General features: G+C 39.6%; 1 protein-coding gene across 4 annotated transcripts in view; it reads right to left on the bottom strand.

The window, feature by feature from the left end:
- Positions 1–731: 731 nt before the first annotated feature.
- The window catches only part of SLC22A6 (solute carrier family 22 member 6), a 118848-nt gene continuing 104920 nt past the window's right edge, over positions 732–14659 (bottom strand). For 3 of the 4 annotated variants that reach the window (XM_077458528.1, XM_077458521.1, XM_077458536.1), the window contains exons 10-11: positions 6039–6242; positions 732–1620 (exon numbers count right to left, since the gene is read on the bottom strand). In XM_077458528.1, coding sequence (XP_077314654.1) covers positions 1536–1620; positions 6039–6242 — 289 coding nt within the window. In that variant the 3' untranslated portion in view covers positions 732–1535. Of the gene's footprint in view, positions 1621–6038; positions 6243–8016; positions 8237–14659 lie in introns of those variants that run through there. The other variant, XM_077458544.1, reaches the window with a different exon arrangement.

Here is a 14659-nt window from a genome sequence, read left to right as displayed (position 1 = left end):
TGTGAGCTCTGTCCACGTAAAGCCCTAATAAGCAAACGTTTAAATCTTAAGAGACTTAATCCATGGCAACCAATAAGAATCTATTTTCTAATTCTGATTGGCTGGGTTTTACTGCATTTTAGAAAAGATACTGAAGAATAAGAATTCCTATTTGAATTAGGTTGTTGTGTCTGGACACAGCATAAGAAAATCCTCTGATGAGACCATACATTTCTTTGGGAAAGACAAACACCATTTATTGACACCTTGTAACACTAAATTCACCTCAAATATCTCCAAGGAGTACATAGGGCAAGTGGTGTGTTAGTAAGCATTAAATTGTGAGTTGCTCTTTGGATGTCTATTGTCTTTTTAGATGACATATATGTACTTTGCACCCAGGGCTAGCTATACAGCCTTTAGATATGCATGTGTAAAAGCTTTAAAAGATTAAATACCAACAGAATCCACTCAGAGAAAATTAATATTGAGCAATGAATTTGACCAGACATACAAAAAAATAAAGTTGAAAAATGTCTCTGTCATTTCATATTGCATTGCTGAAACTGCTAGTTAATGCTAATGCCATTGGTGCACTGCTTCACAATCTTTAATGTATCTAATTAATTATATACATTTAGTAGGTTTTTAATCATAAACACTATGGGGCAGTCCTATGTTTCTCTTTTTTATGCCCGAATATTTAATAACAAGGATGTTTATTTATAAAAAATAAAAATAAAAGATACAGGGATGTTTTAATGTTTTAATGCACAGAAAATGAAGAGGGATAAAGAGCTGACAAAAGGAACTGATTCTTTGTACATTCTCATCTACAGCATGCATGCCAGTCTTTTTATCCTTCAGAAAGTGCCGGCTTTGGATGTGAGCAGTGATGTGTGCAATGCATGGATTATATTTCTTACATACCCTCACACAGCTCATGATAAGCAGTATACCTTATGTTTCATTCTTTGCATGTAACATGTACAAACTATGGCATTGCTGTGTATATTAGTAGAACCAACTACTATTGGATTTAATACAGCTGCTCCAAGCTCCAAGCTTAGTCGTAGCCTCAGCTGCATGCCCGTGGGCCAACAAGCAGGCTTGTGAGCCTCTACATATTCTTCCTGAGCCCATGAAAGCTTTTGACAATCATCATTGAACTATAAGCATTTCAACAACATGAAGAGGATTCCAGGACAGTTGATCGATGTCCTGCTGCGAGATGTTGCTCTGTACCTGTGACAACATTATTACTACAACAAGCTTTACATAGTTCATGGAAGTATAGGTTTGATTAAAGGCTTAGGGTGACTTGGTTGAGGTACCAACATTTTTCCAAAATGCAGTACCTATACCGCACTTCCAGAAGGGAAGAATTGACTGTAGAGACATATGACATAGTGACCTGCTACTTCACGTAGCTCCTCTGTCTTCCTACAGTGTTCTTGCTGCTGTTGCTGACTACATCTTGTGAACCCACCTAAGACTTTGGGTAAGTAAATTAAGGCATTCCTGGAGGTTGTCAAACTTTGATACCACTTCTGATGTCATACAACCTCACGCACGGGGTTGGGTTTCACTGTCTGTAAAGGTACAATCTCCTTTTTCTCCCTTTTCGCTGGGGATTTTTTCCTGTATTAACAAAAACATGATATTTTAAATAATATGAAATATGTGATCCACCCATTTACAGTTCTAAGTGTTTTTTATGTCCCTTTAAATCTGGTAACATATAATTTTTTAAGAATCTATTTCCGATGCTACATGGCATTTAAAGTACAGTATATGTAAACCCAATAGCTAACATTTCATACAAGCTTTAACATGCAACACTGTGATTTTAAAAGTAATTTCTATATTTTAAATCTGCAGCTTTTATGAAAAAATACTGGGTGATCTTATCATGAATGTCATTGTTTAGGCACTTCCTGTCCCGTCTTCCTGTTATGTTCCCGCATTATCACAATGCCACAAGGGCTTCTAATGGAGACTACAACTGGTCATTTGAAAACACATTGGGGTGGATTTACTAAAGGCAAATGTGCTTTGTAAGTCTAGCTCAGAGCCTAAGCCGACCATAAATCATTGAAATCGCAGCCAGTACCACAGCAGGAACTGGCCGAGATTTGAACCATGTATGAATAGGCGGAATGTACCCAAGTAGATCGCTCAATCAACTTGGGTACAACTGTCTTGCCAAGTTTTTCATGTGATTATTGCTAGCGGCAATGCAGGACATGGTTCTCTGTCGTCAATTCACCCTGAGAAATACAGTGCAGCTATCATTAGAGTGCATGCATCTATACAGGAAATAATAGCAATGAAAGTGCAGGAAATCAGCAACACTTAGCCCTTGTACACATGGTCGGACATTCTGACAACCAAATCCGTTGGATTTTGTCCGAAACTGTTGCGTACACACGGTCGGACAAAGTTGTCGGAAAATCCGATTGTACATAACGTGATGACGTTATTTCGTTACGACGGGACTACGTTCAGACTAGTAGCCAATAGCTTTGGTCTAGGAATTTATTCTGAGCATGCATGGCACTTTGTCCGTCGGAGTAGGCTACACATGATCGGAGTATGTCCGATCAGAGCATGTTGTCAGAAAATTTTATAGACAAGTTAGAAAACTTGGTCCGTCGGATATCTCCTAGATTGTAAGCTCTAACGAGCAGGGCCCTCTGATTCCCCTTGTCTTGAATTGTATTGTATTGTAATGTGTACCCCAATGTTGTAAAGCGCTGCGTAAACTGTCGGCGCTATATAAATCCTGTAAAATAATAATAATATTCCGACAGAAACAGTCCGATGGAGACCACACACAGTCGGATTATCTGACAATACGGTCCGATCGGACACATTCCGTCAGAAGCTCCGACAGTGTGTACAAGGGCTAAGATATAACAGATGATGAAAAATGTGAAAACAAGTATTTTATTAACCACCCTAGCGGTAATCCTGAGTCTGACTCGGGTTGGGATTTCAGTACCATAAGCGGTAACCCCGAGCCAGACTCGGGATCGCATCGCTGGACACAGGGAGAAGTTACTTACCTTGTCCCCTGGATCCAGCGATGTCCTCCGCACTGTGTGATCGAGCTGTCCTCCGCTCGATTCACACATTGCCCGAATGCCGCAGAGCTCCGTTCCTTGCGACGTTACAGCGCAAGGGAGCGGAGATCGGCGCCAAATTAAAAAAATTAAAAACACACAAAACACACACAGTACTGTAATCTTACAGATTACAGTACTGTATAAAAAAATTACAAACCCCCTTTGTACTTAGTGGTCTGTGCAGTGCCCTGCATGCACTTTTATATTATAAATACTGTTTTTTCTGCCTGGAATTTGGAGATTGTCCATAGCAACCAAAAAGTGTCCCTTTATGTCAAAAGTGATTTTAGACCAACTAGAAAACAGCGATAATAAATTATAATCACTTGCAGAATTGAGCGATAGCGATTTGTGGGGAAATTTGTCATCAAACAATAAATCTAATGACAGCGACAATTCTGCAAATGAGCAAATTTCAGTGTTTTTGGATTTGATTACATTATTGAATAATTTTTATTATTATTTATTATATTATAAACTTTATCATACCCAGGATGTCTGTTAGACTCTTGTTTGAACAGATTTAAGAGAGTTATTCCTAAAAATTACAGGACTACAATAAAAAACGCCAAATTTTCATGCAAAATAATTGTACCGCTTTCAGCACCTAAAACCAGAACTAATACCGCCAGGGAGGTTAAAAAATAAAAATGGTTGAAAATTCTATTTTAATCAAAGCCTCAGGGAGGGTTGGAGTTGCCTGACCTATTTAGGTACTTTCAGGTGGCTCACCTCACACAACTCTAAGCCCTTGTATACGCGATCGGAGATTCCGACAACCAAATCTGTCGGATTTTGTCCGTCGGATTTTGTCCGACGGATTTTGTCCGACGGATTTTGTCCGACGGATTTTGTCCGAAACTATTGCATACAGACGGTCGGATGAAGTTGTCGGAAAATCCGATCGTTCAGAACGTGATGACGTTATTTCGTTACGACGGGACTATGTTTAGGCTAGTAGCCAATAGCTTTGATGTAGGAATTTGATCTGAGCATGCGTGGCACTTTGTCCAATCGGAATTCTCTACACATGATTGGAGTATGTCCGATCGGAGCATTTTGTCGGAATATATTTCCGGCAAGTTGGAAAATTTGGTCCGACGGATATTCCGATGGAAACAGTCCGATGCAGACCACACACAGTCGGAATATCCGACAAAACGCTCCGATCGGACACATTCTGTCGGAATCTCCGATCGGGATTAGTAGTATACTCTCGATATGCTAAACCAGACTGGATACATATGGAGAGAATGGTGACTACAGGCTTCATATTGGACTACCTTTTGTGGTGACCCCCTAGGCTCTGGCCTCCCTTCCTGGATCCTACTCTTTTCCATTCAGTGGCGCTGTGGGATAAGCTCTGCTCTAACAGTGACTTGGTCTCTCCTTTCTGCTCATAAGCTCATTTGTTTAATAACCCGGATTTCCCTCCAGGGCAGAACATTACGGCTTTTAAGTGGTGGTTAGACAAGGGTCTGTACAGAATTGGGCAGTTTATCACCCACAGTGGACCTTTTACGCTCCATCATAGTACGGAGGTTCTTGAAATGCCTCAGTTGGAGCATTTCTGTTTTTTTTTTTTTGCATTTTTTACAATCCCTCCAGTTAAGCTGGACCATGATCAAGTGACTCCATATGAAAAATGGTGGACAGGATGCAGATCAGTATGGGTGTATCTCCCTGGTTTATGAGCTACTACTGGGCTCTCCTTCTAGACTCCCTTACATGAACTGGGATACTGATCTGGGCAAGGAAAGGGACACATAGTTATGGCATAATTGTTTCCTAAGGTCATATAAGGATATTTTGAATATTGCCTTGATAGAGGGAAATTTAGAGGTGCTCACCCATTGGTACTTAGTGCCAACTCAGCTGGCCAAAATGTACCCTTCTGTGTCGCCTTTGTGTTTTTGATGCTGTCAGATGTTGGGGACAATGTGCCATATCTGGTGGGAATGCCCTAGAATCCGTAGCTTTTGGAACGGCATTTTTGCCCTGATTCATAGAATAACAGGACATTCAGTTCCCCAAGACTCCACGTATAGCACTTCTCAATGCCCCTGTGCCTAGATTACCTAAATGCTTGCAATGTTTAATTTTCTTTATTTTGTTAGGGGCCAAGATGACTCTTGCTAAATCCTGGAAATAACCTCCTGCATCCCTAGGACAGGCTAGGAAATAAGTCACCTGGACCATGTTGCATGAGAATATTGTTAGCATCTTGAAGGATACAGTCCAAAAATTTGAACAGATCTGGGAGCCGTGGGCAACCTATATGCCTGTCTCTCTGGTGCGTTAGTATATTTTATTTTTTGATTTGGGGAATACTTTATTCCCCCTGACATTGATTAGGACCTCTACACCCCTGCTTTATTCTTTTTCTTTTCCAGTTCTTCATCTGTTCCTCTATCTTCCTTCTACTGTATATCCGGGAGCCTAATAATCTAGCATCGGACAAGCCCTGCATTTTGATCCTGGGGTAGGCTTCACTGGGTATGTATTGTCTTCCTGGTGCTTCAAGTGATTGAACATTGATCCCTGCATAACCTGCTGTTACTTTTATTTCTGAGATCGATAATGTGGGTATTAATATTTTACGTATTGCACTTGTTTTTTTATTTTGTTCTGCTGTTGGTGGTACTTTTGTATTGATGCTTATATTATTACTTTGTAAAATCCTTAATAAACTCTTTGAAAGTAAAAATAAAAATGGTTTTGCTTATGGTTCCTAGTGCTTAAGCAAATTAAATGTTATTCAGTTACATTTACATTTAATTGTTCTTTTTCCTTACCATTGTGAGTTTTCTCTCTAATTCTGGGTAATCTATAATCTTCCATTCACAGTGTTGCAGATTTTTGGACTAAATATAGCTATGGAAAGAATAATCCTAAATTCATAGTATGTGAAAACATTAACACTGTACTTACCCTTCTTCCACCTCTTCAATGGTGTCTGGCAGTGGTTTGTTAACTGTTTCAGGTAAGAAATATACTAGTAGTCCAGAAAGAATTGGTGCACCTCCATATATGACCAATGGTAAGAAAGGATAGAATTCACCCAGCATCTTCACTAGAGGAGCCACAATTCCACCCAGACGTGCCATGGTACTGCCCAAACCGAGACCACTCTGTCTGAAATTGATTATTTCATTAGTATTTTATAGAGTGACATTGTAATACATTGGTTAAACAAAATAATTCATATATATATATATATATATATATATATATATATATATATATATATATATGGGTATATTGTGAGATCGGCAACATATATATATATATATATATATATATATATATATATATATATATATATATATATATATATATATATGGGTATATTGTGAGATAGAATTGAATAACATTTTATAGTTTTACAAAACATATGCAAAATCTGGTAAAGATATGCCGTACACTGGAATGTTTTTTTATATTTTGCTACTTTTTTACTTTTAAGTGTGGAGTTAAGGAGCTCCAAATATCTTCTATGCTGTTCATATTGTTTTTTTTTTATAACCTACAGATACTTATTGCCAGTTTACAGTGAAAAACCAACAAATAAAATCCTTAAAGTCCCCCTCAGATATATTCCCAACACTCTAGGGGGGTTCCCATACACAAAAATAATCAGCGGGGGGGGGGGGGGGGGGGGGGTTAGGGAGGAGGTTAGTTGTTAAAACATTATTAAACGCAAATTCAAACATTTATTATATTGCAGCTTACCAATTCTTAGATGTTATGGCTGCATTCGTTTTCTGTTTTAGGCTTTTTTTTTTGCTAAGTTTCACCCGGTGATCTGACTAGTACATCTGCTGTTTTTAAACAATGAAAGCTGTCTGCAGCAGTTACAGGATTGGGACAAAAGTGCTTACAATGATCAGCTTTCATTATATATGTAAAACCTTTATCACAAAAAGAAAAAAACATTTTTTTTGTGACTGCTTAAAAAGTGTTAGCTGAAGTTCTGCTTCAATTTTTTAGTATGTCTTAATCTGACAGTACATGGGGGCACAAGGTGCCCCCTATTCTCCTTCATCCAGAGCGTAGGCACTCTAATATAGGAGGTGTGTTACTGAGCAGATAACCAGGTGAAGACAGAGGGGAAAAACCTAAAAAAAGAACACTAATGCAGCCACTGCACCAAAGGATTAGTAAGCTGCAATACCACATTTTTGGCTTTGTGTTTAATACCGCTTTACATAACAGGTCAGGTTGAGAGTAAAAGCTGAACTATTGTCCCGTGATAGGAGTCATGTGTATTCTTACTTGAATCCGTGTTTGATTTGTGTATTTCTTTCAGGTGTGTACAGTAATACAGCATAAATTTTGGCCTCTGGGCAGAAGTTTCCTGTAACCAAGTCACTGACACTCCCTCTCTCCTTGTGCTGGTTAAGTGGTCCTGTATCCGCCCCCTTCTGTCGTTTTCTGCAGGCAGCCTATAGTGGGTGGAGCCTATTGGGCCCCTCCGACAGCTCTGCTCTCCGCACATGCTTTGTGCAGCATAGTGATGATGTCACTGATACTTTTACAAATTGATAAATGGGTTTGCAAGGCCATTTGGAGCACACAAAGTATATTAATATCCTACATTGTTTTTGAGGTGTATATTAAAATAAATGGTTCTCTGTTTCTGGAAAATTAAGCTTTATGGGCTATAGCATAGAGATGGGTAAGGGTAAGTGTTAAGGGTTCCGATTTTAATAATAGTTTAGTAATTAGGTGTTGGTAGGGGGAATTAGGAGTTGTAAAGGCAGAATGCATTATTTTATGCATAACGATAAAAACCTTCTTTGTGTAGCAGCCTCCCCAGCACCCCCTAATTACTTAACTGAGCCCCATCTCTCTCCAGCAATGTCTATGAGTGTCTTAGCCATCCTGGGCTCTCCTCCTGATTGGCTGAGACACAGCAGCGGCATCATTGGCTCCAATGGCTGTCAATCTGTAGAGAGAGGGGGCGGGTCCTGGGCTCCATGTCTGAAAGGGCACACAGAGCTGTGACTCGGCTCGGGTGTCTCCATAACAAGTTGCTTGCTGTGGGGCCACTGGACAGGGGCGAGGGCCCAAGAGCAGTGTAGAGGGACCCAAGAAGAGGAGAATCCAGGCTGCCCTTTGCAAAACCACTGCACAAAGGAGGTAAGTATAACATGTTTGTTATTTTATTTAATTTTTTAAATGAGACTTTACAATCACTTTAAGTCGTTAATAAAAAAAATAACAAACATGTTATACTTACCTGCGCTGTGCAGTTGTTTTGCACAGAGCAGCCCGGATTCTTCTCTTCTCGGGTCCCTCTTGGCTGCTCCTGACCCCTCCCTCATGTTGAGTGCCCCCACAGCAGGCAGCTTGCTATGAAGGCACCCGAGCTGAGCTGCAGCTCTGTGTGTCCATTCAGACACGAAGCTGCTGCTCAGCCCCGCCCCCTTTCTCTCTCCTGATTGGCTAACTGACTTTGATTGACAAATGTGGGAGCCAATGGCACGGCTGCTGTGTCTCAGCCAATCAGAAGGGGGAGTCCCAGAGGGCTGAGGGACTTGTGGACATCACTGGACAGAGATGCGACTCAGGTAAGTATTAGGGGGTTCTGGGAAGGCTGCTACAAACAGAAGGCATTTTATCTTAATACATAGAATGCATTAAGATTAAAAAACCTTCTGACACTATAACTCCTTTAAGGATTAGTTTTATTGTTAAAGGGTCAGGTGTACAAGGGTCAGATGCTAGGAGGTACTTATGATTTAGAGACAGTTATTGACATAGGGACAGTTAAGAGATAAGCCGGTTTTAAACTAAAAAAATCTGCATTTAAAATAAATATGACATGATTGGCAGTATAGTGAACATTTTGTCAAACTGTGTTTTCTGGGAAAGCTATTCATTTATCACTTTATTTCTTCTGCAGTAATATGGCTTATTATTTTTCTTTTTTCTGTTAAACATTTTTTTAAATACAATAACAAACATTCTTTTTTAAATACAATAACAAATATAAATCATTGTGGGCAACCCGATAGGAAGCTCTCTATTGTATACATTGACTTACATAAATTAAATCAAATTAAATTAAACAAAATCATCCATAAAAAACAAACAAACACAGCACCTCTCTGGCTCAATAAATAACATAAAATCATATATTTAGAATACTCAAGATATGATCATACACAAGAGCATAAACATATATCCATTACCCCCATCAAATCATTCTCTGCAGCTATTACCTTTTGTACCACCACCCCCTCCCTTTAGAATGTAAGCTCTACGAGCCGGGCCCTCCTGTACCTTTTGTATTGAACTGTACTGTAATTGTGCTGTCCCCCCCCCCCCCCATACATTGTAAAGCGCTGCGTAAACTGTTGGCGCTATATAAATCGTGTATAATAATAATAATATATCGTGGATCAACATTATCAACTTTGGTTAATAGGGACTACTCATTATAATCTGCGATACAAAGATATTATTTTTCATATAAAAATGGCACTGTGTGTATTTGTGAAGCCTTGCTGGGGTGCGTTCAAGCACCCAACTTTCCTAGGTAATGGTGATGCCCAAAGATGTCACCAATACCACCAATACCTCCAGGAAGTGGGCAGATGCTTGGTCCAAGGTAAGCATGTTTTCAATCTTTTCCCACAAAGCTATATTTTAGGCACCATTGAGTAGGTGTTTTTTAATTTAGGTGCTGCTGGTTATCAGCAAGACCTTGTATTTTCATGTATCTACTCATAATTGTTTAATTTTTCATAATTCCCATTTTTGTTCATATTACCATAAAGATGTCTTAAATGGATAAAAGGAGAAAATGTTGGTTATTCGCTGGCATTTGAGCCATGGGTCAGGTAAAAAGTCATGTAATATGGCAGATTTTTTAAGCAGAAGTAGATTTACTAAAGCTATTTATTCTTCACGTAGCTTAATTAAACTGCATTCAATCATCTGATCATGTGAAAAGAAAATGTGTATTTACTTTACTTTGTGCATGGTTGGGTGCTTGGAGTGATAAAGGAAGAATATTCTCCTTTAGAAATGAAGTTTCACTATGTCAAAATTCTAAGATAAACATTCTAGCATTTTTAAGCTAATTTACTAAAGAATTTGAGAATATTCACAACTATCTAATCATGTGCACATTTAATAAGCAATCCGGAATTGAATAACTGAAGTGAATCGTCACACATTTTATTGTGTGAACACTCTCAAATTCTTTAGTAAATCAGCCTCTTTATATCATATTCTTGATAAAATAAGGCTGAATTACTAAAGGTTTTAAGAAGATTTTCACCATATATTGTGTGAATATTTGCTTTAATTATTCAGACATTTGCAGATGAAATAAGTAAACATAGGGGTTGATTTACTAAAGGCAATCCACTCTGCACTACAAGTGCAGTGGCTGTAGATCTGAGGGGAAGATCTGAAATGAGGGGAAGCTCTGCTGATTTTATCATCCAATCATGTGCAAGCTAAAATGCCGTTTTTTATTTTCCTTGCATGTCCCCCTCAGATCTACAGCAACTGCACTTCCAAGTACACTGCACATGCACTTTCAAGTGCACTTTCAGTGTACTTGTAGTGCAAAGTGGATTTGCCTTTAGTAAATCAACCCCATGGTGTCAAACTATTTTTGTGTGAACATTCTCAAATCCTTTAGTAAATCAGCCTCTTATCTCAGAGTTAATATTTTAGATATTTTACATAATTTTATTAAACAGAATTTTATGTAATATTATCTCATTCAGCTGTAAGATATTATCTCAGTAGTTTAAGAAATTATTTTAGAATTCTGATATCTCAGAATTATCCGAGATTTTTTTTTTTTTCAGCCCTAGGCTTTTCCACAGTGATAGCCAAAAATAATAATGGTTAATTTCTTTTAAAACCTTTTTATCCCTCCAAAGATATATTTTTAAACAGCAGGTACCTTTAAAGTCCAGTGATTTTCCTGTGAGCTATCTGTTAATTTCTGTAGGTAATGCGACGTGGCATTGGCTTACATCTGCCATATCATCAAAGAGCTATAGCATACTGGTTCAATTTTTCCAACCCACTAATCTCCTATATAAGCAGCGATGGCCCACCAAGTTCCCGAATGCATTTATTTACTGTATGACATTTTCTCTTGCATAACCATTCTCATTATATGTTTGTATATTGGAACACATGAAACTGAATTAAATAAGATACAACTAAGTAATTCTGATTAATATAAAGAACTTTTAGGACCCAGTTCTGTTTTTTTTTTTTGTTTTGTTTTTTTTCAATAAACTATTGCCTAAGGAATTACATATTGATGGCTCTTAAGAACAGACAGAATGATCTGTGAGCCTCAGAAAACTGGGGAATAGTGGAATATGTGCAGTCTGCTGTGAATTAGAGCAGTCTCTTGACTGTTGAAGATGAAGCCTGCCAGAAGAGAGATATGTTCATGTAATGTATTTTAAATGTATAACGTGTATATATCGAGAAGTTACTACACTCAAAGGTCTTGAATAAATTATTACATGCTGTTAATAAATTATCACTTGTTCATTTATTCAGAACCCACAATTGCAATAATTCCTTTGTATATTCTTAAGTAAATTTCTGCCATCCGAGCTATTTTTAGATTCATTCTGTAATCTACCATTAAATTTAGCCACAGCTTACATGTCACATATAATGGATGTCATCCAATGAATACAAGCAGTGGTGGCCCTCTCATAAGGGGCGCAGGGGCTCTGCCCCCCTAATCCCTGTGCACGGCCCCTAATCTACATGCAGGTTGCCGGACGCACGGATTTCAATGTTTTTCTTTTTTTTAAGCACAGGATTAGAGCCTGAGGCTCTAATTGGCTTCAAAAAAGGGTACTGAGCACTGAGCCGACCCAGTTGTGTGACAATAGCGAATTAATATTCTCTATTGTCTTCCTGATTCTCCTCCCAGCCAATCAGGAAGTGGGTCTCATGACTTACTTTCTGTTCGGCCAGGAGGAGAAGCAATGGCCACGGAACAATCGCCCCCTTCCTCTCCATCTCCAGTGGGGGGGGGGATCACTGCCTTCCCATCCATCTCCCAAGAGGGGGGAGGGGTTATCGCCTTCCCGTCTGTCTCACACAGGAGGGAGGGTGGTGGTGTTGCTTTTATGCCCCCTCCCAAAAAAGATATTGTGCACCAGCCGCCACTGAATACAAGACTTTTGAAGGGAATGCAATAGTCCTATACAGAACTTTACAGGTCTCCTTAGTACAAAAACCATTAAAATTAACAAAGAAAATTGTAACTATAACATAACTCATTAAATGTCTACATCAAGAGCAACAGTATAAAGATAGTAACCTGTACAAGTTGTAATGCAACAATGTCTAACATAAAAGCAGTCAAAGTGCTCCCAGATATTAGATGGCAGTTCCCTGACCCAACTGTTTCCAGCTTAATGAGGTGACAAGCCGACCTCAATGCTCTGTCTAATTGGGCGACTATGTGGCAGATGAGGTTTAATGTTGAGAAATGTAAAGTTATGCACTTGGGGGCTAAGAATATGCATGCATCATACATGCTAGGGGGAGTACAACTGGGGGAAACCATAGTGGAGAAGGCTCTGGGGGTTTTGGTAGATCATCAGCTAGAGACAGACTTATCCAGTTTAAAATCCTGCATAGAGTATATTACACCCCAGCCAGATTGGCCAGAAAGTATGGTACGGGTGCCGGGGGGTGTTGGCGTTGTACAGCCGACCGAGCTGACTTTGATCATGTGTTTTGGCAGTGTCCGCAGATTGAGGAGTTCTGGAGGGGAGTGACGCAAGTTATACAATCGGTACTTTCGGTGCCGATCCCAGTCACGGGGGGGGGGGACTGGGGTTTCTGGGACCCTTTGTATGTTCTGTATGTGTTTAAAAACTGTTCAATAAAAATAAATTTTCAAAAAAAATAATAGCATGCAATGCCAAGCTGCGGTTTCCAAAGCAAGCAAAGTCCTTTCTTGTATTAAGAGAGGTATGGACTCCAGAGAGAGAGGTATCATTTTGCCCCTGTTCAAATCATTAGTAAGACCTCATCTGGAATATGCAGTTCAGTTTTGGCCACCAGTTCTCAAAAAGGATATCGGGGAACTGGAGAAATTTTTTCCCCTGCTTTAGCAAATTGGATCATGCTCTGCTGGCATTTTTTGCCTTCCTCTGGATCAACTGTGGGTATAGAATTGGATATATGGGATTGTATGACATTATTATTATTATTATTTTTTTTTTTTTGTGGTTGAACTGGATGGACTTGTGTCTTTTTTCAACCTGACTAACTATGTAACTATGTAACTATGTGATGATTAACCCCCCTGGCGGTATTCCCAAGTCTGGCTCCGGGTGAAAATTCAGAACCAAAAGCGGTAACCCTGAGCCAGAATCGGGATCGCATCGCTGAATCCAGGATGAGTTGACTTACCTTGTCCCCTGGATCCAGCGATGTCACCCTGCACTGTGAGCGACTCGTCCTCCACTCGTCCTCCACTCGATTCATCACATCGCCGGGCTCCATTCCCTGCGAGCATTGCGACGCACGGGGATGGAGAACGGCGCCAAATTTGAAAAGTAAAACACACCCATTACATACAGTATAATGTAATCTTACAGATTACATTGCTGTATGTAATTATTTCACATCCCCTTTGTCCCTAGTTGTTTCTCCAGTGTCCTGCATGCATTTTATATTATAAAAACTGTTCTTTATGCCTGGAAACTGGAGATTGTCCATAGTAGGGATGAGCCGAACACCCCCCGGTTCGGTTCGCACCAGAACTTGCGAACGACCCCCGCGTTCGGGACGAACGTTAGAACCCCATTGAAGTCTATGGGACTCGAACGTTCGAATTGGAAAGTGCTCATTTTAACGGCTAATATGCAAGATAGTGTCCTAAAAAGGGTTTGGGGACCTGCCTCCTGCCTCAGGGGACATGGGTCACTGCAAAAAAAAGTTTTAAAAACTGCCGTTTTGGCGGGAGCACTGATTTTAATGACGATTAAAGTGAAAAAAAAAGAGTGAAATATTCCTTTAAATATGGTGCCTGGGGGGTGTCTGTAGTATGCCTGTGAAGTGCCACGTGTTTCCCGTGTTTAGAACAGTCCCTGCACAAAATGACATTAAACGGAAATAACACCATTTAAAACTGCTTGCGGTTTTAATGTTATATCTGGTTCCTGCAATATGGTTGAAAATCATTGAGAAACATGGCATGGGTAGCCCTCCCTGCCCATTACCAGCCTATTTGGGTCTTGTACGCATATTAAGGGGAACCCCGTACCCATATTAAAAAAAGGAAATGCGTGTGGCCCCCAGGCCCTATATACTCAGAACAGCAGTATACAGGCGGTGCAAACAAGACAGGGACTGTGTAGGTTTGTTGTGTTAAGTTGAATCTGTTTGTCATTTTCAACCGGTACATTTTTAAAGTGTAGCTCCAGTCAAAAAAATATCTTTAAGCTTTTTGGAAAACATAGGGAAGGGTTATCACCCCTGTATAATTTGTTTTGTCGTCCATCTTTTTTCATCTCACTTGCTGCTGTCTCCTT

The sequence above is a fragment of the Lithobates pipiens genome, unplaced genomic scaffold (assembly GCF_037356315.1).
Source record: "Lithobates pipiens isolate NorthernLeopardFrog02 unplaced genomic scaffold, aLitPip1_a1.2 Scaffold_10, whole genome shotgun sequence".
NCBI classification, from domain to species: Eukaryota; Metazoa; Chordata; class Amphibia; order Anura; family Ranidae; genus Lithobates; species Lithobates pipiens.
This window is presented reverse-complemented; position numbering and strand designations above follow the sequence as displayed.